Source organism: Chiloscyllium plagiosum, unplaced genomic scaffold (genome assembly GCF_037043375.1).
Source record: "Chiloscyllium plagiosum isolate Xiang-an unplaced genomic scaffold, Cpla_swu_hap1 HiC_scaffold_48, whole genome shotgun sequence".
NCBI lineage: Eukaryota > Metazoa > Chordata > Chondrichthyes > Orectolobiformes > Hemiscylliidae > Chiloscyllium > Chiloscyllium plagiosum.
Window position 1 is genome coordinate 710616 of NW_028270186.1, and position 22100 is coordinate 732715.

Genomic DNA, 22100 nt, shown 5'->3' on the forward strand with positions numbered 1-22100 from the left:
CCGCCGAAGCGCAACCCACCCATACCCCCACATTTACCCCTTTTAACCTAACACTATGGGCAATTTAGCATGGCCAATTCACCTGACCTGCACATCTTTGGACTGTGGGAGGAAACCGGAGCACCCGGAGGAAACCCACGCAGACACGGGGAGAATGTGCAAACTCCACAGAGTCAGTCGCCTGAGTCGGGAATTGAACCCGGGTCTCTGGCGCTGTGATGCAACAGTGCTAACCACTGTGCCACCGTGCCGCCCACTATTGCTGACAGTTACTGCAACTCATTAGAAATTTCCATTTGTGCTCCGAGATTTTCTGTGGCACCAGAACTTCTGTAAACTTGGTTTTCCATTTTGTTGGCCAAAGTAAAGGCTGATATGGATCCCAAGGAGAATCTGGGAATAGTTGTAAAACCTCAACATGACTTCCCAACTCCGACATTCAAAGGACTGAGCAAATAAGGCAAGTGTACCAAAAGCTTTTTTAAACTACCTTGTCTGTATGTGATGCAAACTTCAATTAATACTCACCTGAACTCAGAGGTCCCTCTGTTCTCCAACACTATCCAGGTCTTGAACATTAATTGCATAAGTACTACCCTTGTTTGTTGTCCCAAAATGCAGTGCTTTGCACTTGTTCTGATTGAACTCCATCTGCCATTTGTAAGCCTATCGACCCATTTGGTCAAGATCCCTTTGTAATATTAGAAAACTACCTTCAACATCTACTATACCACTAGTTTTGGTGCACTCTGCAAACTTACAAACTATGCTTTCCATCTTCTCATCCAAATTGTTTATGAACATGTAAAAGGACTCAGAACAAATCTCTGTGGACCAGCACTGGTGACAGGCCTCCAGTCTGCAATGTTACCCTCCACAACCACTGTCTCCTGCCATTAAGCCAATTACATATCCAATTGGCAAGCTCCCCTGAATCTCATTGGACCTAACTTCACTAATTAGTCTGCCATGCTGAACCTTCAAGGTTTTACTGAAGTCCAAGTAAACAACATCCACTGCTCTGCCCTCAACAAGCTTATGGGTAATTTGATCAAAAAACTCAATCAAGTTTGAGAGACAATTTTCTTCACATAAAAGCATGCTGATCATCTTTTATAATCATCAACAATTTACCCACAACCAAAGCCCTAGTCACAGGTCTATGTTGCCCTGCTTCTCCTTGCACCTTTCTTTAAAATAGGCAACATAACAAGCCTCCTGTCTTCCAGCAGCTCAGCCATAGATAAAGATGATGCAAATATTTCTGAAAAGGGTCTCGCAATTTCCTCCCTTAGTTTCCACAATGTTCTGGGATACATTAGACCAGGTCCCAGCAATTCATGCATCTTTACATTCTCTAAGACCTCCCAAATTTCCTCTTTTGCAATCAAGTCTACTCTGCCATTTGATGAGATAATGGCTGATCTGATCATCCACTTTCCTGCCTTAGTTTAACTTAATTTGATTTATTGTCGCATGTACCTCGATATCGTGAAGTTTTGTTTTGTGTGCTATACAGGTAGATCATATCATGCAAAGTGCATTAGTTTAAAAGAACAGTGCAAAGAAAACAAGGTTACAATTGTAGACAAGATGCTCAAAGAACAATATCAATATTCAAATTTTAAGTTTGAGAGGTCCATTCAGAAGTCTGATAAAACCAAGAAAGAAGCTGCTCTTGAATCTTGAGGTACACATGCTCCAGCTTTTGTACCTTATCTGTAATGAAAAACACTGAAAAAGATTATAACCAGGGCAGAAAAGGTCTTTGATAATGTTGGCTGTCTTCCCAAGGCAGTGAGAGGTATAGATGGAGTCAATGGATGGAGTTTGGCTTGCACGATGAACTGAGCTGTGTTCACAACTCTCTGGAGGTTCATATGGTCCTGGGCAGAGCAGTTGCCCTTATTCTCAGATTAAGGTGCCTGGTCCTCGACTCCACAAGGGGAATTGACTTTACAAATGCACTCAGTCAAGTCCCCTAAGAAACTTGTATATCAAGCACGTTTGTCACTCTTCAAAATTGCAATGAATACATGTGCAAAGACAGTCACTCCACATCTGGTATCAGCGAGGTGAACTTTCTCTGAGCTGCTTCCAGTGCCAGTATACCCTTCCTTAGGCAATGGGCCCAAGACTGTTCATGGTATTCCAACCAGGATTTGACAAGGGTCTTGTACAATTTAAGCAAAACCTTCCTACTTTTATACTATATTCCCTTTGAAATAATGGCTAAGATTACATGTGCACCTTCCCCAAATCCATGCCTGAAAAAGCAAATGTTTGCATCTTTGGTTTATCTTTCTACAGTTGAAATCAAGCTAACATTGAGTGGTGATCTACCTGTTGCATTGGTTTTAAGAAAAGTATAAAAAGGTCTTTGCATTAAGCCATGTGCGCAACTTCTCCGAGGAACACGGAAGCGTATAACCTCTGTTTATGGATGCTCTGTGCTGGGCTGCAAGAAAATAGAGTGTAGACTTAAAAGCCAGATCTTCAGTTGGAGGCTTGGGATGGCATAATGTTGGGGGAGGGGAAGTGAGGAAGCTGGTGAAATTCACATTGATCCCATGTGGTTGCAGGGTCCCAAGGCGGAACACGAGGCTTTCTTCCTCCAGGCGTCAGTTCCTAAGGGTTTGGCGTTGGAGGCTGTCCAGGATCTGCATGCCCTTTGCTGAGTGGGAGGGGGAATTGAAGTGTTCAGCCATGGGCCGGTGGGGTTGTTGGTGCATGCGTCCCAGAGATACTCTCTGGAATGATGCGCAAGTTGGCACCCTGTCTTCCTGATGTACAGGAGACCACATCAGGTGCAACGGATACAGTAGATGACACTGGTGGAGGCACAGGTAACTTTCTGTTGGATGAGCTACAGCGAGAGGTTATGGCCGTTTTCCCTGGAGCGTCGGAGGCTGAGGCTGATCTATAATTTCCCATCTTTTGTCTACCTCCCTTTAACAGTGGCGTCACATCTACTGTTTTCCAAGCTGCTGGAACTGCACCAGAGTCCAGTGAATTTTGAGAAATTACCACAGGTGCACTTGCTATTTCTCCCACCATCTCTTTCAGCACCCTGGGATGCATTCCATCAGGGCCAGTAGACTTGTCCACCTTTAGCTCCATTAGCATGCCCAACACATGCACAGGGTGGCATGGTGGCTCAGTGGTGAGCATTGTTGCCCTTCAGTGCCAGGGACTTGGGTTCAATTCCAGCCTTGGGCAACTGTCTATGTTGAGTTTGCACATTCTCCCCATGTCTGTGTGGGCTTTCTCCTGCAGTCCAAACATGTACAGATCAGGTGAACTGGCCATGCTTAATTGCCCATCGTGTTAGGTGCATTAGTCAGAGGGGAATGGGTCTGGGTGGGTTAGTCTTCAGGGGGTCAGTGTGGACTGTAGGCAATCTAATCTAATCACAAACTCTTGCATGATAATGATTGTTTCCAGATCCTCACCTACCTTCATCGCTTTGTCAACTACTGGCATGTCATTCGTGTCCACCATTGTGAAGACTGACAAAATATCTATTCAACGCCTCAGCCACTTCCTCATAGGTGATGCCCGCAAAACCATTACCAATTGTTGCAATCATCCATCTGATAGTCTCCTTCCCTACAGGGCATTAATCAGTCAACCTTACCTGGTCTGGCCTACATGTGACTCCACACCTACAAGAACGTGGTTGATTCTTAACGGCCCTCTGCACAATTATGGATGAGCAATAAATCCTTATGGAGCTAGTGATGCTCTCATCCTGCAAATGAAAAAAAAAACTTAAGAAATCATACATGATATGGGTTACATTCTATTCCTCAGAATATTCTCCAATGTACAGAACACAAATATTTTCAAGTGACCCATCTATCAGGGTTAGTTAAATTTCAAATCAGTCGCGTTAAACATCCTCTACCACCTGAGGATGCAGTCTATGTAATGGAGGATGGAAGGACAAGAATAAAGGCAGACCTTCAGAGATCTCAGTATGGTCAGCCTGTCCTTTTAGTATCCAGATTTAATCGCAATCAACACAGGGACAAAGGACTGAAGAACAGGTGGCAGCCAATGGGACCCTCTAAGATCATGGCTGATCTCAACTCCAGTTTCCTGTCTACACACGAGAACTCTATCAAAAAGCAATCTAACTTAGCATTGCCAATATACTTAATGACTCAGTGTCCACTGCTTTCTGGGAGAGAAAGATCCACTTCACCCTTCTATTTAAACACAGGGACCTCTTATTCTTTAGTCTTAATGACCCCTAAAAAGGAAACATCCTGACATTATCCACCATACCAAGTTTCCTCAGGATCCGAACTCAACAAAGTGACCTCTTGTTCTTCTATAGTTTTGTGCTTACAGGATCAACCTTTTCAGCCTTTCCTCATAAGCCTTCATTCTGGGAGTGAGAGAAGTTAACTTTACACATTGTGTTCCATCTGCCCTCATTTACTTCATCTGGCTTTAAGCCTTAGCAAACACTCTCTCTCTCACATCTTGGCAACTTTACTTTCCTACACCTTGGATGTCACCAGCAAACTTTGCTCCCATATGTTCAGTCTAATCAACCACATTACGAATATGCACTATAAGTAGTTCACACACCTTTGCTTACCAGCTCAAAAAGTCTCTTATTCTTACTCACTGCTTCCTGTAAGCTAACCAAACATTTAGCCATACTGATACATTACGTTCACCCCATGTGGTCTTTGATTTGGCTCTTTATAAAATTACATTTGGACATTTCAAGACATCACCGCTACCAATTTCCCTCAGTCCACTATGAGCATCACTATTTAAACAGAATTACACACCATTTCCCATTCATGAAGTACCATCAACTCTGCTTGATCATACCATTTACTAAGTATTTTTCCATAATAATAATCGTATCAACATCATTTCTGACAACCGATTTCAAAGCAACTGGTTAATAGCTTCCAACTGCACTAGTCGGCGGCACGGTGGCACAGCGGTTAGCACTGCTGCCTCACAGCGGCTGAGACCCTGACTCAGGCGACTGACTGTGTGGAGTTTGCACGTTCTCCACGTGTCTGCGTGGGTTTCCTCCGGGTGCTCCGGTTTCCTCCCACAGTCCAAAAATGTGCAGGTCAGGTGAATTGGCCATGCTAAATTGCCCATAGTGTTAGGTAAGGGGCAAATGTAGGGGTATTGGTGGGTTGCGCTTCAGCGGCTTGGTGTGGACTTGTTGGGCCGAAGGGCCTGTTTCCACACTGTAATGTAATCTAATGTAATCTGTAATGTAATCTAATCTAGTCCTTGTCCAAAGCCAAAGGAAACATGGGAGGTTTTGTGCAATATATTCACTCTCTCTGCAGTCAGTTCTTAAAAGATCTTTGGATGCAGTCCATCAGGTCCTGGTACCTTTCCCTTATTGATGATGATCACTTTTTTGAAGTCAAGTCCTCCCTGTAGTGTATTTAAGAAGATTCCCAAGTCTTCTGACAAGCAGTTAGCCACAAACTATGTATTCTAAGCCTCCACCAGTCCTGGAGGACCAACACTGGCTTTCATTCCCCTTTATTTTTCCACTTCCAAGTATTGGCCAAAGCTCTTCCCATCTGTTTTTATGCTGCTGACGACCTTTCCCTCACACCACTTTCATTTTTTGTTCTGACTTAAAACCAATTTTGGACGCTTTACTTTACAAAACTGGTTTTCTTTTGAACTGAATACGAACCTATTTCCAAACGTTTTCCTTACTTCCCCCCGGGGCCAAACGCGGGATAAAATTCAGCGCCCCGCTGGAATGAAACCTCCCTCCAACTCAATCAGCGCTTTAAAACATTCACTCAAAACTTGAGAAGACACAGAGGATTACACCAGGTAGGAGCTATCCTGCTATCTACGGAGATGAAAATACTGGCGTTGATTGATTCCAAACCGTCGCCTCTCGAGCAAACAGCCACCCCACACCTAGCCGCGAGCGCCGCACTAACCACCGGGAAACCAGGACACACCCCCCCTTCACCCACGCAGGCGCGACCACCAGCTCTCCACCCCATTGGAGGAAATAAACCATCAATCAAACCGTCGAGCCCCGCAGACCCCAACGTTTTGCTGGCAGGACCTGCTCTCCCATTGGCTGAGGGGGACACGGGTTGAAGAGTGTGGCGCTGGGAAAGCGCAGCTGCTCAGGCAGCATCCTGGGAGCGGGGTGAGTTTGACGTTTCCGGCATAAGCTTTTCGTCGCTCGAAACGAAACAATTACCTGACGAAGAAGCAGCACTGCGAAAGCTAGTCCTTTCAGATAAACCTGGTGGACTATAACCTGGTGTTTTGTGATTTTATTTTTAAACTTTGTACACCCCAGTCAAACGCCGGCCCCTCTAAATCTGACTGGGTGGGTTTTTCTTGCGCGTGAGGTCGGACGGTGGGAAAACTTGAGAGAAGGTGGAGCCTGAGCGGGGGCGCATGCGCCAACGTATCCCTGTTGACGGGCGGGGAAGAGGTACGTGACGCATGCGCACCGGTGCCCGGCACGAAGGGCGTGTTGGTTGTGCGCCTGCGTGGTCGCTGGCTGGGAAAGATGGCGCTGAACCTGAGTCGGAATGGGCCTGCTCTGCAGGCTGCCTACCAGGATGTGGTCAATGATAAGACCAGTACTGACTGGTAAGTTGTTGGGTCGGGGGGTAAAGAAAATTCAGCAGTGCCCAGATTGATCTTGTGTATTGAGCTGGGCTACAGAGAGAGCGGGAAAGGGCTCGTTTGACTGTGTTTTGCTGAAGGGAGTGAAGGACGGATCAGGGTGGGATTACCTGGTGTAGTCTTTAGTTAAAGGGAGGCGTTCAGCACCGGAGCCCATTCGGCCCATCGTTCCTGTGGCTTCTCTATCATTCAGACTTCGACCATGTGTTGGTGCCACGCCTTCTCCCTGTGACTGTATAACAGTCATTTTTTAAAAAATTTCCATATCTCTGGTGAACTTGCCTCCACCACACACTACATGAAAAGAAATTCTCCTCCTGTCTGGATTGTTTCTTTTGTCCATGAGTTTAAATCCGTGTTCTCTGGATCGTGATACTTCCATTAGTGGTGAAAGTGAGGTCTGCAGATGCTGGAGATCAGAGCTGAAAATGTGTTGCTGGAAAAGCGCAGCAGGTCAGGCAGCATCCAAGGATTCCAGCAACACTTCCATTAGTGGTGCCAGGCAGCATCAGGTGGTGAAAAAGTCAATGTTTTGGGTGTAAACCTCTGAAGGGTCTCACCCGAAAGTTTGACTGCTCCATCTCATGGTGCTGCCTGGCTTGTTGTGTTCGTCCAGCCTTGTGCTTGTCTATCTTTGATTCTGTTATTAGTGCAGTTTTTTTGTTTTATCCAGGCCATTTATGATTTGAATATCTTTGTCAAATTGCCTTCTGATTTTCTCTCAATTGCAGCCCAACATCTACAATGTTCTTAGTTCACCTCAAACTCTTTATCCCCAGAATAATTTTAAGCCAACTCTCATCTGCATTTCCTGAAGAACTGTGTCCAAAACTGCATGTTGGTCTTAAATGTAACTGGCTATGGAATCCAAGAATAAATTCTATTGGATGTGAGTTTAGAACAAGAACCAGGAAGTATATTTTGATCACATTGCTGTTTTTAAATTGAGGAGTTCGGCTTTGCAGATGATAACCTAAATTGGCCATGTAGTTGGTGCAGAGAAAGTTGCAAATAGCAAGATATTGGTACATTAATTTTGTGGGTGGAACAATAAATGTTAATGGATAAGTGAGATATTGTATTTGGGCAAGGCAAATAAAACTGGGGGATGGGCCGGAATTATTTGAATTAAATTAGGTTTATTGTCACGTGTTCACATGAACATGTGAAAAGTTTATACGTTTCCACTTAAGATGCTGTCTTCAGTATAATGGTATCAAAGTACAGAATCTTGGTACAAAGCAGAAAAATAAAGAAAACAAAGTTTTAAAAAGTTAAACATTTCTGTCCTTGTTAAAATGTAGAAAAGCAAAGAAACACAGTTAACAGTTCAACATCACGGTCCATAAGTGCCTGACCATGCTGGGCTTGCATTCCTCACCAGAACCTGACCTCACCCCTGCCGCTGCTCTGAGCTGCCTGGTCTCCCTGCCTTAGCCTGTTCCTGCTCCCACTCCCTCCTTTGAATACCTTGCTGCTTGTTCTCACTGCCTTACAGTCTGTTTCTGCTCCTGCAGCCAGTTACCAAGCAGGAACCCTGTTGCATGTTACTCTGCTGCCATCTTGAAAGGGATAGGACTTCATCTTGAAAAAGAAATGGACTTGAACATGAATGTCTGTAGACACCTGAAAATGGCAGGACAGTTAAGGCATTTAGGAGGGCATACAGGATTCTTTTCTCTTTTAACTGAGGTGTAGGAAGATAGTGTAAAGAGTTATGCCAGGACATAAATACATAATTGGCTGTTTGAAGTCAAGGGGATTGGTTAATACATGTGTTTTTGGGTTTGAGAAAGGTGTGTCATAAAATATTAGACCATAAGACACTGGAGTGGAAGTAAGGCCATTCAACCCATCGAGTCTACTCCACCATTTAATCATAGTGTCACGGGTGTGTGTTGGGACCTTCCCTGAGACATGTTAACAATGTAGGGCATCATTCCAAAGATTGAGACGGGCATCAAACTCTGAAACATGATTAACCAAGGAGGATGGTGCAGAATTTCAAAATGACAAAAGAATTGCTGATAAGTGCTTGATGAAACTAAATGGACAGATGTATCAACTTTAGTAGGAGCAATACAGAGAAACCACAAAAAAACCCCAAAAATCTTGAAAAAGGATGCAAGAAGACAGGGACCTGGATGGATATGTGCATAGATCATTTAAAATGACAAAGCAGTCAGTATCTCAGGCTGTATTCATAGAATGTAGAGTACAACAGCAAGTATGTTGTTTTGAACTTGGCTAAGTCATTGGTTTGGCCTCCGCTTGCGGTGTTATATCTAGTTCTGTATGGTGCATTTAAAGATGAATTTAAGGACATGGGAGACAGAGTAGAAGATGTTTTAAAACATAGTTCCACGCATGAGACCTCTCATTTATAAGAAGAGATTGAAGAGATAAAGTCTGTTTTTCTGGGAGCAAAGAGAGCTAAAAGATGTGGTTGTTGACCCACTGTTTGAACTTTGGCAAAAGCTGTGTGAAAGAAGAACTTGTGCTGTTCAATAAACAGGAAGAACAGGAAATCGGGAACTAGAATAGCAATTACACAACACCAGCCACCTCCAAATGAGAATTAAATTTGCATGCTTTAATGATTTGTTCATATTGCCAATTGGATTTTAGTGTAACTGACAAAATACAAAATGCAGTTGTGAGCAAACTCCAGTTGTGACCTTGGTTTGGCTTTTCTCAGTACAGTTGGTTCTGCCAGAATGTGTTTCTTTGACACAAATTGGCGATTGAAGAATTTACACTATTATTTGTAGAACACAAACTTTCCTGACCGGTAGTGACAAAAACATGATTCTGGCCCCATTGACTTAAATGGAGTTGCTATGACACAATTTTCTTAAAATTCGGCATTGCAAGGGAATGGAACTGTCGCGTTGTATCAGAAGAGGCTGTAACCTTCTCCAAACCTTCTCAGCTCACCTGTCTCCGAGCTACAAAGGAACTTGTTCTTTGTGCTTTCACAATTTGTTAGATATTCAGCTTGTTATTTGCTGATAAGCATTTTGCAAGACAGTTTGTTCTGATTTAACATGATAGTTCCGTTCCTGTGCGATCCTGCATTTAAAAAAAATCACATAATAGCAGCACCAATTAAGCCAACAGGACTGGAACTGCATTATAGCCAATACAGATCATGAAAGTTCACGTTCTACAAAGAATGGTCTAAATTCTTCAATTGTGTTTATAGCGGATTTGTATTGAAGAAACACGTGTTATAGCAAATCTGACTGCACGGGCCTGTTGCGGTTAATTAAATGCCAACAGATGGACAATGGTGATTCTAGTCCACACGCAACTCCTGTCACTTGACGTGGTTCAATTGAAAAGGTCAATCCTTCAATTCCTTTCTCCATCATAAATGTTTCCAACTTCCCTCGAGTGATTTATATTATTCATCTCAACTGGTCCCTGTGAGAATGAATTCTGCATGCTCCCAAAGCTGACCATTTTATATTGAAGGCCTCTGTTTTTGCTGTTTTTCACAAGAGGAAACAATTGTTCTGTATCTATTACATCAAAATATTACCTATCTTTCACAATCTTAATCTGACCACCCCTCAGCCTTTTCAAAACAATAAGATCTAAGGCTTTTGTCCAGTATTTAAAATTCACAGTTTCGCAAATTCATCTATTGCCTTGTGCGTTTATGATGTAAAATAAAACTTGTAAACATGCAATTGACATGCAGTGTGAAACTATTTTGTTGTGCTAAACAAAGCTCAGTAAATCAAAAGGACTAGTATGGATCCATAAAAGTTGAACAAAACTGAAGTGCTCATTCGATGGTTAACCTCAATTCACGATTTGCCCCCGGCAACATCTTTGTGCAAATGTTGAAATGCCGAAACGCTTGTCAGTTGAATTTGACACAGCTGGAGATACAAAATATTCTTAGTGCTACAGTTGCCAGTCACTACACTTTTCTGGTAATTTATTGAGATAATCAAGAGTCGAAATGTCTGGTGCTGGAAAAGCGATGCTGCCTGACCGGTTGTGCTTTTCCAGCACCACACTTTTCAACTCTGATCTTGAGAATCTGCAGTCCTCACTTTCTCCTGAGATGGTCAAGCTCTTCTTGGGCACATGACCTGGGCCTAGGTCTTTGAGAGTAACACATGTGGCCATCAGCCTTGAAAGAGAGACTGCTTTTTCGATGGCCTTTGCATCCTCTAGTTTTCATTACGTATTATATGGCAATGCCACTTGCTTTAGACAATTAAAATATACATGAGGACAAACCTTGCAGTTCCTCAAGCCCTTCTGCTCAACTTAGATAGTCCTGTCATGAAGTCTTGTGCACTCCTGTTTGTAATACTCCACACCAATAGCACAATAAGTGACTTGCACCCTATGAAAATCTCAACTTACTTTTGTCACAAATCTTGAATGCTGGCCAGAGGTGGAGTTTAGGAACTCAGCAGCCTATTTGTGTTCAGCAAGATCTCTCTCAGATTTTTTGATGAAATGGTTCAGTGATGTTTTCAAGTTGATTGAAAACACTGGTTAGATAAACTAGTTCCTCTGGTTGGTCAAGCCCAGGACAAGAGAATCAATTTGAAGTTTGGACTGGTGAGTCTTGATGTGAATAATCAGTTAGGGAAATCTGTGGAGCACTTCTCTTATTGGATTTGTATTCTGGTGCAATTGATATCGCTGATATCAGGATCAATAGATTTCTTTTTGGAAACTGTCTCATGACATTACTGACATTGATCTAACTGAAATGTCATTGGGCTTATAGAGCTGAATGGTTTTCTTATTCCAGTTTAAGTGTCTGGAGGGGGAACAGACCGCCTCCATTGTAATATCATCAACAAAACTTTCAAAGACAGCACAGATGTGATGGGCCAAATGTCCTCCATGGTTCTAACAATCGATGATAATGCTGTTGATTCACCACACGTTAAGCTGTCCTTAGCCAAGATCTAAGTTGAAACTTTATTGCTGGAACAGCACAGCAGGTCAGGCAGCATCCAGGGAACAGGAGATTCGACGTTTCGGGCACAGGCCCTTCTTCAGGAATGAGCAGAGAGTGTTCAGCAGGAGAAGATAAAAGGTAGGGAGGAGGGACTTGGAGGAGGGGAGTTGGAAATGTGATAGGTGGAAAGAGGTCAAGGTGAGGGTGATAGGTCGGAGTAGGGTGGAGGCGGAGAGGTCAAGAAGAAGACTGCAGGTCAGGAAGGCGGTGCCGGGCTGGAAGGATCCGGCTGAGACAGGGTGGGGGGAGGGGGGATGAAGAAACTGGTGAAGTCCAAGTTCATCCCCTGCGGTTGGAGGGTTCCCAGTCGGAAGATAAGACGCTCCTCCTCCGACCGTCGGGTTGTTGTGGTTTGGCGGTGGATGAGTCCAATGACCTGCATATCCTCGGTGGAGTGGGAGGGGGAGTTGAAATGCTGTGCCACAGGTTGGTTGGGTTGGTTCGTCCGGGTGGCCCAGAGGTGCTCTCTGAATCGCTCCGCAAGTAGGCGGCCTGTCTCCCCAATATAGAGGAGGCCACACCAGCTGCAGCGGATGCAGTAGATGATGTGGGTGGAGGTGCAGGTGAATCTGTGGCGGATATGGAAGTTTCCCTTGGGGCCTTGGAGAGAAGTGAGGGGGGAGGTGTGGGCGCAAGTGTTGCACCTCCTGCGGTTGCAAGGGAAGGTGCCGGGAGTGGTGGTTGGGTCGGTGGGGGGTGTGGATCTGACAAGGGAGTCGCGGAGGGAGTGGTCTCTACGGAAAGCTGATAGGGGAGGGGAGGGAAATATATCCTTGGTGCTGGGGTCTGTTTGGAGGTGGCGGAAGTGACGGTGGATGATGCGCTGTACATGGAGATTGGTGGGGTGGTAGGTGAGGACCAGTGGGGTTCTGTCCTGGTGGCGGTTGGAGGGGCGGGGCTCGAGGGCGGAGGAGCGGGAAGTGGAGGAGATGCGGTGGAGGGCACCGTCGACCACGTCGGGGGGGAAACTGCGGTCCTTGAAGAAGGAGGCCATCTGTGTTGTACGTATTTTGAACTGGTCCTCCTGGGAGCAGATGCGGCGGAGACGAAGGAATTGGGAGAATGGGATGGCGTTTTTACAGGGGGCAGGATGGGAGGAGGTGTAGTCCAGGTAGCTGTGGGAGTCGGTAGGTTTGTAGTAGATGTCCGTGTTGATTCGGTCGCCTGAGATAGAAACAGAAAGGTCTAGGAAGGGGAGGGAGGAGTCCGAGACTGTCCAGGTGAATTTGAGGTCGGGGTGGAAGGTGTTGGTGTAGTGGATGAACTGTTCAACCTCCTCGTTGGAGCACGAGGAGGTTGAACAGTTCATCCACTGCACCAACTGTTCATCCACTGCAGACCTCACTTTCTCCTTAGCCAAGATCTGATAGTCTTGCCTGGCAGATTATTCCATATATTTATCTCCTTTTGATGTACATTTTCAACTTCTTTCTGTCAATGTGATAAGCCTTTATTGTGCTTTGTGCATGCTGACACTTCTGATCATGCTGCTGACACCACTCAGAGTGTGGCCAAGTAACAGAGCCTTTTTTCTTTTCAGGATGGTGGCTTCCTCAGTCCTGCGGAACAGATTGATAATAAAATAGTTCTTCTCCTGGTCTAACTTCCTCTGTTAATTTGAATAAAGAGATGAAGTGCTCAAGATTCTGAGTGGTTTGGGGAACAAAGTCAATAAGGACTTCCTTCTGGCAGGAGAGGATGCTGCATTAAGATTAGATTGCCCTTCGGCCCAACAAGTCCACACCGACCCACTGAAGCACAACCCACCCAGACCCATTCCCCGACATTTTCCCCTTCACCCAACACTACGGGCAATTTAGCATGGCCAATTCACCTAACCTGCACATTTTTGGTCTGTGGGAGGAAACCGGAGCACCTGGAGGAAACCCACGCAGACACTAGGAGAATGTGCAAACTCCACACAGTCAGTCGCCTGAGGCGGGAATTGAACCCGGGTCTCTGGTGCTGTGAGGCAGCAGTGCTAATCACTGTGCCACCGTGCCGCCCACAAGATCATGGGTAAAAGGTTATCTTTGAATGCAGAATTGTTGTGATCTGGGTTTAAAAAAGTGTCAGAGACAGATTAGAAAAGGAATGGACTGATAAATGAAGAATGAAATAGTTTGCAAGACTGTGGGGCAGATGTGTGAAAACACTCTGGGGAAAATAGCAAATGTGGGGAGAGGGGGGTCCAATAAAGTCCATGATCTCTCTGTGCCACAAGCAGGAAGCTAGCTGAAAAAAGGCTTATACATCTGCTACATGGGCAAATCTGAAACTTCTGGGCCTTGGAATTGCAGCTTGGGTGAGATGCGTTAACTCCCTTGCCTCCAGTGCAAAGTGACAGCGAATCGGAGTGATGGTTCATGACAGGCAGGTTGACACCCAGTACGAAGCTGTCATGACAGATTTTTGCAATTTTGAGTCTCCATTTGGCAGATGCTATCTGTACAATTGGTCTAGTTCATGCTAAGTAGAGGAACAGTCAGTCTGCCATGGCTCAGATTCAGTCCCAAATTCCCCTTGAATTTGTCTCGAGTGGTAATCGGAGGCTGTTGACTCCGTATCCAACAAGACCACACTTGGAGGCAAACGCAAAACCCATGGTGCTAATCATGGAGTGAGTGGTTGCAGTACTGTCATGTACTAGCTTTTGAGGTGAGAATTTCTCAGTTTACAAGCACTGGGAGGGGAGGTTCGTGTTGAATGTTTGACCTGTTTGATTTTACCACCATTAACTGCAAGTGTGCTGAATAACATTGCCTATTATCCAACTGTTATTGGACCAATGCCAAGTGATGGCTGCGTATAGCAGTGTTTCAGTCCAGCTTATTTCCTTTTGAGAGGTGGGCACTATCTATAAGGATGAGAGGAAATCTGATTGTATTGTTTTCTGTTTTTCAGGGCCCTTTTTACTTATGAAGGCAACAGCAATGATCTACGGGTGGCAGGAACTGGAGGTGAGGATGACATCGACCCCTTGTCATCTGTGGCTTCTTTTACAGGGTGCCACATTGTTTAATAGTACCCAGACTAGATAGAAGACATCTCAGGATTCTGAAGAAAACAACTGGTGGAGATTGTAGAGATTCGGTGATAATCTTTCAGACATCCCTCGAGTCAGGGAGGGTCCCAAGAGAACTGGAAAATGGCTCATGTGGCACCCTGTAAAAGAAGGGAATGTGGTAGAAGGCAGGAAACTAGACCAATTCGACTGACCTCTGTAATTGCTAAGATCAAGTTTAGAATCCATTATTAAGGACAAGATTGTGCAGTACTTGGAAGTGCATGACAAAACAGTGGGTGAGTCAGTATAGCTTCATCAAGTGGAGATCACGTCTGACGAACTTTGTAGAATTCTTTGAGGAGGTAATGAGTAAGTTAGACAAAGAAGAGCCAGTGGATATAGAGTCATAGAGATGTACTGCACAGACAGAGACCCTTCGGTCCAACTCATCCATGCCGACCAGATATTCCAACCTAATCTAGTCCCATTTGCCAGCACTTGGCCCATACCCATCTAACACTTCCTATTCGTGTACCCATCCAGATGCCTTTTAAATGCTGTCATTGTACCAGCCTCCACCATTTCCTTTGGCCTCTCATTCCAAACTCGCACCACTCTGTGTGGAAAAAGTTGCCCCTTAGGTTCCTTTTATATCCTTCCCCTCTCACCCTAAACCTATGCCCTCTAGTTCTGGACTCACCCACCCCAGGGAAAAGACTTTGGCTATTTACCCTATCCATGCCCCTTATGATTTTATAAATCTCTATAGGGTCATCCTGCAGCCTCCGACGTTCCAGGGAAAACAGCCCCAGCCTATTCTGACTGAAATCCTCCAACCCTGGCAACATCCTTGTAAATCTTTTCTGAACCCTGTCAAGTTTCACAATTTCCTTCCAATAGGAAGGAGACCTGAATTGCATGCAATATTCCAAAAGTGACCTAACCAACATCCTGTACAGCGGCAACATGACCTCCCAACTCCTATACTCAATGCTCTGACTAATAAAGGAAAGCATACTAAATGCTGCATTCACTATTCTATCTACCTGTACTCTACTTTAAAGAAGCTATGAACCTGAATTCCAAGGTCCCTTTGTTCAGCAACGTTCCCTAGGACCTTTCAGTTAAGTGTATAAGTCCTGCTAAAATTTGCTTTCCCAAAATGCAGCACCTCATATTTATAATGGATATGATCTATATGGTTTTCCAGAAAGCCTTTGACAAGGTGCTGCATAGGAGCTCTTAAATAAAATAAGAACCCATGGTATTTGGGCCAAGATATTGACACGGATAGAGGATTGGCTGACTGGCGAGTGTAGAGGTAAAGGGGTCTTTTTCAGGATGGCAGCTGGTGACCAGTTCAGTTCCAGAAGGGTCCATGTTGGCATCACAGCTCATCACATGATAAATTAACGATCTGGATGAAGTAAGTGAGGGCATTGTTGCCGAGTTTACAGATAACCCAAAAATCGGTGAAGAGGCAAGTACTGTTGAGGAAGTAGGGAGAACTTGGACAGGCGAGAAGAATGTTCAAAGAAGTGGCAGGTGGAATACAGTGTGAGGTTATGCACTTGGGGAGGAAGAGGAGGTGTGGACTAATTTGTAAACGTGGAAAGGCTTCAAAAACCTGAAGCACGTAGAGACTTGGGAGTCACACTTCAGGATTCTGTTCAGTTTAACATACAGATTCAGTTGGCCAAGTTAGCATTAATTTCAAGGGGGCTAGAAAACAAAAGCAGAGATGTATTCCTGAGGTTGTATCAGGCTCTGGTCAGACCCAGTTTGGAATATTGTGAGCACTTTTGGGCCTTGTATCTAAGGAAGGATGTGCTGGCATTGGAATATTCAAGAGGAGGTGAAAAAAATGAAGGGCTTGTCCAAAGGAGCAGTTGAGGATTCTTGGTCTGTACTCAATCAAGTTTAGAAGGCTGAAGGGGGAATCTGTTTGCAACTTAGAATACTGAGAGGGATGTGGAAAAGATGTTTCCACTCGTAGGGTGAGGACCTGATGACAGATTCTCAGACGAGAGAGACAAGACTGGAGAACTGAGATGACAACTTTCTTCAGCTAGAGGCTGGTGAAAATGGGACTGATTGCCATAGAGGGCTGTGGAATTACTGAATGTATTTCAGACAAAGATGGATACTTAATTTGTAAGGGAATCGAGGGTTACGAGGCAAAGGGCGGAAACTGGGGTTGAGAAACATGTCAGCCATGGCAGAGCAGACGCGATGGGCTGAATGGCCTACATCTTATGGTCTTAGGCAAGGATAAAGAGAAATGAATTTCAATTCTATGTTTTAGTCAGTTTCTACAGACAGTGATAACAGTGCCCTGGATCTTTCTCAACAACTTTTCTTTCCTTTGTTATAGCCCTGAAACAATCAATGTGTGGCACTTCTATAATATCTGATTCTCCGGTTGTTTGAAGATCGATCTGACTCTCGTCTAGCACACTGAGATTTCCTTCACTTGTTCAATCCCAGCCAATGCACATCTTTTTGTTTATATACAGTACACCCTTGTCTAATGAGTCTTCCAGTGATGAATGTTCCCCCAGCCTCTTCGCAAAGCATCTCCTCCAGAAATGAGGTTAGGTTCCCCCTCCTGTGATACTTTCCAGACTGCTTCTCTGACCTTGCCACTTTGGAGGAGCTCCACATGCATCCACCTAAATTAGTATTACAGACTCTCAGGCTAAACAAAAGTGATAACAAACTGTGTCCTCTTTGACCTTACATTGAGCTTCCAATCTGATGTCTTGTCCAGCAACAAGGCAGTTCCCTTCTCTTCGTCTATCAGGATGTGCCATTATTAATAAATCCAAGGGTCAAGTTCCTCCCTTGAAAGATGAGGACTGTGGATGAATTCGCTGGGTGCATCTCTTGTACTGAGTTTAGCCTTGTGTCTTTTTCAGATGGGGGTCTTGAGGAGTTGGTAGAAGAACTAAACAGTGGAAAAGTGATGTATGCTTTTTGTCGAGTGAAAGACCCCAACTCAGGATTGCCCAAATATGTCCTCATCAACTGGGTAAGTATCAAATTACAGCACAGTATTGCTCATCTTGAGTTGACTCAATTGTCGTTATTGAAAGATATTTTCTTGTCCTTATCTGAAGATGATTGATGAATGGTCACTGTGCTGTGAAATCCTGCTAATGCAATGATTTTTCTTTGGGAGCCATTCTTTAGCAAAGTCCTGCTTTGCACATTCTCTGACATTTCGTGTCCCTCCTTAACCTTTTGTGTCATATCTCCTCTAGCATATGTTTATTCTGTGTAACATCATAACTCTACAAGAATCAGTTTTAAATCCTTTTCCTATCTTGGAATCTATTGGTCAGTACAGTTTCCAAGAGAGCCATGATGCTTATAGCCATGTTTTCTTTTCATTTTTGAGGGACACATTGTACTGCAATTGTGACGATGCTATCACTTTGATGTTATTTTGTCTTGGTTTTGCTTTTGAAGAGAGGTTGTAAGGTAGTGGTGCGAGTAGTCTTGAAGAAACTAAACAATTTATAAGCCTTTGAGGTTTATTTTAAAAGTTAGAACAAAGGAAGCAGCCTGGATGTGGCCAGCTCTCTCAGACCAGGTTCTCTAGTTTTGTTTTGTAGTTTTTAGGCTAAGTTTTAAGCAGAAGCCTTTGGGGTCTCAAAAGAGTTGGAAGCTTCAGTGAATGTCTCCCAGCTGCTACTTTCTCTGAATATTTTCTTCATGTTTCTTCCTTCTGGACTGGAGAACTGCATATAAGAATCTGTTTCTGTGTTTGCCTTTTTGCCATAGGTTGTGTTTACAGGATGTTACTAGATTGGAACAGTTAATTAGTAATAGCTATTTATTATTCAGTTAAGTTTTCCATTTGTTAAGTTACTCTAAATTCCTCTTTCTTTTGTTTTGATTTTAAGTGTAATGTTGAAATAAATTGTGTTTTGCTTAACGTTGAGTAGTTTGACCAGTTGCATTGCATTTGGAACACGGCACTTCACATTGATGTTCAAAATAAGGAAAAGTTAGTGTCTTGGCTACCTTCTTAAAACGTTTTGTGGGGGTCTGGCCTAATCTGTAACATGTTTTATTACTTGTAATGGGACTCCGACCACGTGACATTCACGTTCAATCTTATTTACTTTGCCCTTTCACTTCAGACTGGTGAAGGAGTGAAAGATGCCAGGAAGGGGTTGTGTGCCAATCATGTCAGCACTGTGGCCAACTTTCTAAAGGTAAGGTGTGTTCAAATATGGCAGTTCCAGGTGTTCAATATCGCTCCAAATGTTTATCTGTTGATTTTTGTTTCTGCCTTAGCTAATTTCCTCTTTATGTCATGCTTTGTTACCTTCAGACTGGACCATTTCAATGGCGTCCTCGCTCGCCATCCACTTTGTAAACCTCAACTTTTCCCAAACCTCTTCCACCTGACCCAAGCCTTGTTCACTTACCACCTCAATGCTTGCTAAACAAACCTGGCTCCAGTTACAGCAAAATCCCACTTTTAAATTCTCATCCTTGAGTTCCAGTCTCCCCGTGGCCCCATATATTTCCATCTGTATTTCCATCATATTCCCAGCCCTACGACCTTCGAAATCTCTTGCTTTTCCAATTCTTGTCTCATGCACATCCCTGATTTTCTTCACCTCACCATTGTCTTCAGACAACTAGTGACTGAAGTGTAAAAATTCCATCTGCCTTTTAAAGCTGACCTCTTTGACCCAGTTTTGGCTCACCTGCCATATTCCTCAGTGTTAAATGTGATTTCCTTACTCTCCTCTGAAGCAGCTTGGCGCATTTTGCTTCATTGATATGAGTAGGTGTCAAATGTTTACTTCTCTCTAGGGTGCCCATGTTACTATCAATGCTCGTGCCGATGAGGATGTGGAACCTGAGGTGATCATTAATAAAGTGGCCAAGGCCTCGGGTGCTAACTACAGCTTTCATAAGGAGAGCTCCCGCTTCCAGGACACTCAGCCACAGGGACCCGTGGTGAGTCTGTCTCGATGAGAGAAAGCAGAGCAAGGCGGTGTGCAAAATGAATCCAAGTGATGGTCAGCGGTATTTAGGATCTGGTAGGCGACATAATGATGGGAAGTGAAGGCAAGTGAGAGGTTGGTGTTCTGGGATTGAGTTGTACCTGACCCTCTCCAAGCCACACTGCTCTGGTGTCAACCAAAGAGTTTCCAGGATGATACTCCGCACTTTTTCCGACACAGTCACCAGATTGACTATTACAGATTGAACACACAACAGCATAGGGAGACAATTGCATACTCAACACAAAGCAGCACAGAAAAACAATTACATGCAACACACAACAGACAAGTCATAGAATTATATATTGAACACAAAACTGTCCAAACATAAATACAGACTGAACACTGCACGACAGCACGGAACAAATCCACCTAATAGAAATTGAAATACTATATACAGACAACTCCGTTTCATATGCCGACTTGTGAATTTCACCATTAAAGCTGCAGATTAAGTTAATCTAGTGGACAGAAAATGTTTGGGCAACGCAAAGACCCGCGGGGTCATTTTATTCTTGCAGAGGTATATGTGCGGAGTGAGCAGCCAGAGGAAGTGGTGGAGGCTGAGCAGTTGCAACATTGAAAAGGCATCTGGATGGGTATAGGAATAGGAAGGGTTTAGAGGGATATGGGCTAAATGCTGGCAAATGGGACTCGACCAGATTTGGATGCCAGGCTGCTGCTGAAAAGTTGGACGGAAGGGTCTGTTTCTGTGCTGTATGACACAGTGACTCTCTGGATGTTTGACAGAATTTTGATGAAGTGCTGAGTAAAAGCTAGCCCTGTCCCCTCCACTGGAAGGACGTCAGCCTGTAGTTAAAAACATGAAGGTCAAGAGGGCTGGTGATGGTGCCTTGTAACATTCTTGAGTTGGTGTGTGACAGACTGGTCAATGGCACATGCTAAGTTCATAGCCTCCAAATACATTCCAGTCTCTGTATTTGTTCTTGCAGAAGGTGTAGGCCTGTGTTGGATTGGTGCTGACCAGTGACTGTTCCTCTCCAGCACTTTGCCCACATATTTCTGCATCTAAGGGAAACCCTAGACCTTGTCAGTAGTGAGCACAAGACATGGTTGCAACTGTCTGTGTGATAGCAAGGATCAGTGCTCAAATGATGGGAAACCTGATGCTCTGAGCTGTCCCTTCTGAGATCTAACTCTTGTAACAGGCCAATGATGTCAATAGAAACTGGGTTCAAAGCTGATGGTTATGTGGATTGGCAACCTGTTATTACAACTCCATCCTTTTCTGCCGTTTTCTTCCTTCAGGGTTCCGTTTATAAGAAGACTAATGCAATGTCAGAAATCCAAAGTGCGAACAAAGCAAGTTTCTGGGCACAGACCCAGGTAAGGGTTTGGTTCTGCACACTGTAGGATTGATGTTGGTCATTAAAATTTAAAATATAAGTACTAAGTTAGACTGGAGCAGTGCTTTTTAGAGCAGTAAGACTGTGCTATTTTCTATAGATTAAGGTGCAAAGATGGCCTTTAGTAGAGCGATGTGCTCTTCCTGGTCGGATGTGAACAAGAACAAAGAAGAAAGAAAATTTACAGTCCAGGAACTGGCCCTCCAAGCCTGAGCCGATCCAAATTCACTGTCGAAAACTATCGCCCAATTCCTAAGGATCTGTACCCCTCTGCTCCCCACCTATTCATGCATCTGTCTAGACGCACCTTAAATGAATCTACCGTGTCTGCTTCTACTACCTCTGCTGGCAACGCGTTCCAGACACCTACCACTCTGTGTAAAGTACTTTATGCATATATCCCCCTTATACTTTTCACCTCTCACCTTGAATGCCTGACCTTTCGTTATTGAATCCCCCACCCTGTGGAAAAGTTTATCTCTATCCACCGTGTCTATACCCTTCATGATTGTGTAGCCCTCAATCAGGTCCCCCCTCAATCTTCTTTTTTCTAATGAAAACAATCCTCACCTACTCAACCTCTCTTCATAGCTAGCACCTTCCATACCAGGCAACATCCTCGTAAACCTTCTGTGCACCCTTTCCAAAGCGTCCACATCCTTTTGGGAATGCGGCGACCAGGACTGTACACAGTGTTCTAAATGTACACAGTGTTCTAAATGTGGCTGAACCAAAGTCATGTACAATTTTAACATGACCTGCCAGCTCTTATACTCAATACCCCGCCCTCTTGACCACTCTATCCACCTGTGCAGCAACCTTAAGGGTACAAAGTTGCTTAACTCCCAGATCGCTCTGCTCATCAACCTTTCCCAAGGCTCTTCTGTTTACAATATAGTTCGCTCTAGAATTAGACCTTCCAAAATGCATCACCTCACATTTGCCTGGATTGAACTCCATCTGCCACTTCTCTGCCCAACTCTCCAGTCTGTCTATGTTCTCTTGTATTCTTTGACAGTTCCTCTATGCTTTCTGCTATT

The 22100-nt window shown here is 44.2% G+C and overlaps 2 protein-coding genes across 3 annotated transcripts in view; one reads left to right on the forward strand and one right to left on the reverse strand.

Moving 5' to 3' along the window:
• The window catches only part of piwil2 (piwi-like RNA-mediated gene silencing 2), an 81632-nt gene extending 75279 nt beyond the window's left edge, over positions 1–6353 (reverse strand). The window contains exons 1-2 of the mRNA XM_087984387.1: positions 6227–6353; positions 3638–3751 (exon numbers count right to left, since the gene is read on the reverse strand). The gene's annotated coding sequence lies outside the window, so the exon portion shown is untranslated. The remainder of the gene's footprint in view (positions 1–3637; positions 3752–6226) is intronic.
• A 145-nt stretch (positions 6354–6498) lies between these two features.
• dbnlb (drebrin-like b) overlaps positions 6499–22100 on the forward strand; it is a 40051-nt gene continuing 24449 nt past the window's right edge. The window contains exons 1-6 of one of the 2 annotated variants that reach the window (XM_043681174.2): positions 6499–6627; positions 14564–14619; positions 17585–17697; positions 18815–18889; positions 19500–19646; positions 20963–21040. In XM_043681174.2, coding sequence (XP_043537109.1) covers positions 6545–6627; positions 14564–14619; positions 17585–17697; positions 18815–18889; positions 19500–19646; positions 20963–21040 — 552 coding nt within the window. In that variant the 5' untranslated portion in view covers positions 6499–6544. The remainder of the gene's footprint in view (positions 6628–14563; positions 14620–17584; positions 17698–18814; positions 18890–19499; positions 19647–20962; positions 21041–22100) is intronic. The other variant, XM_043681173.2, reaches the window with a different exon arrangement.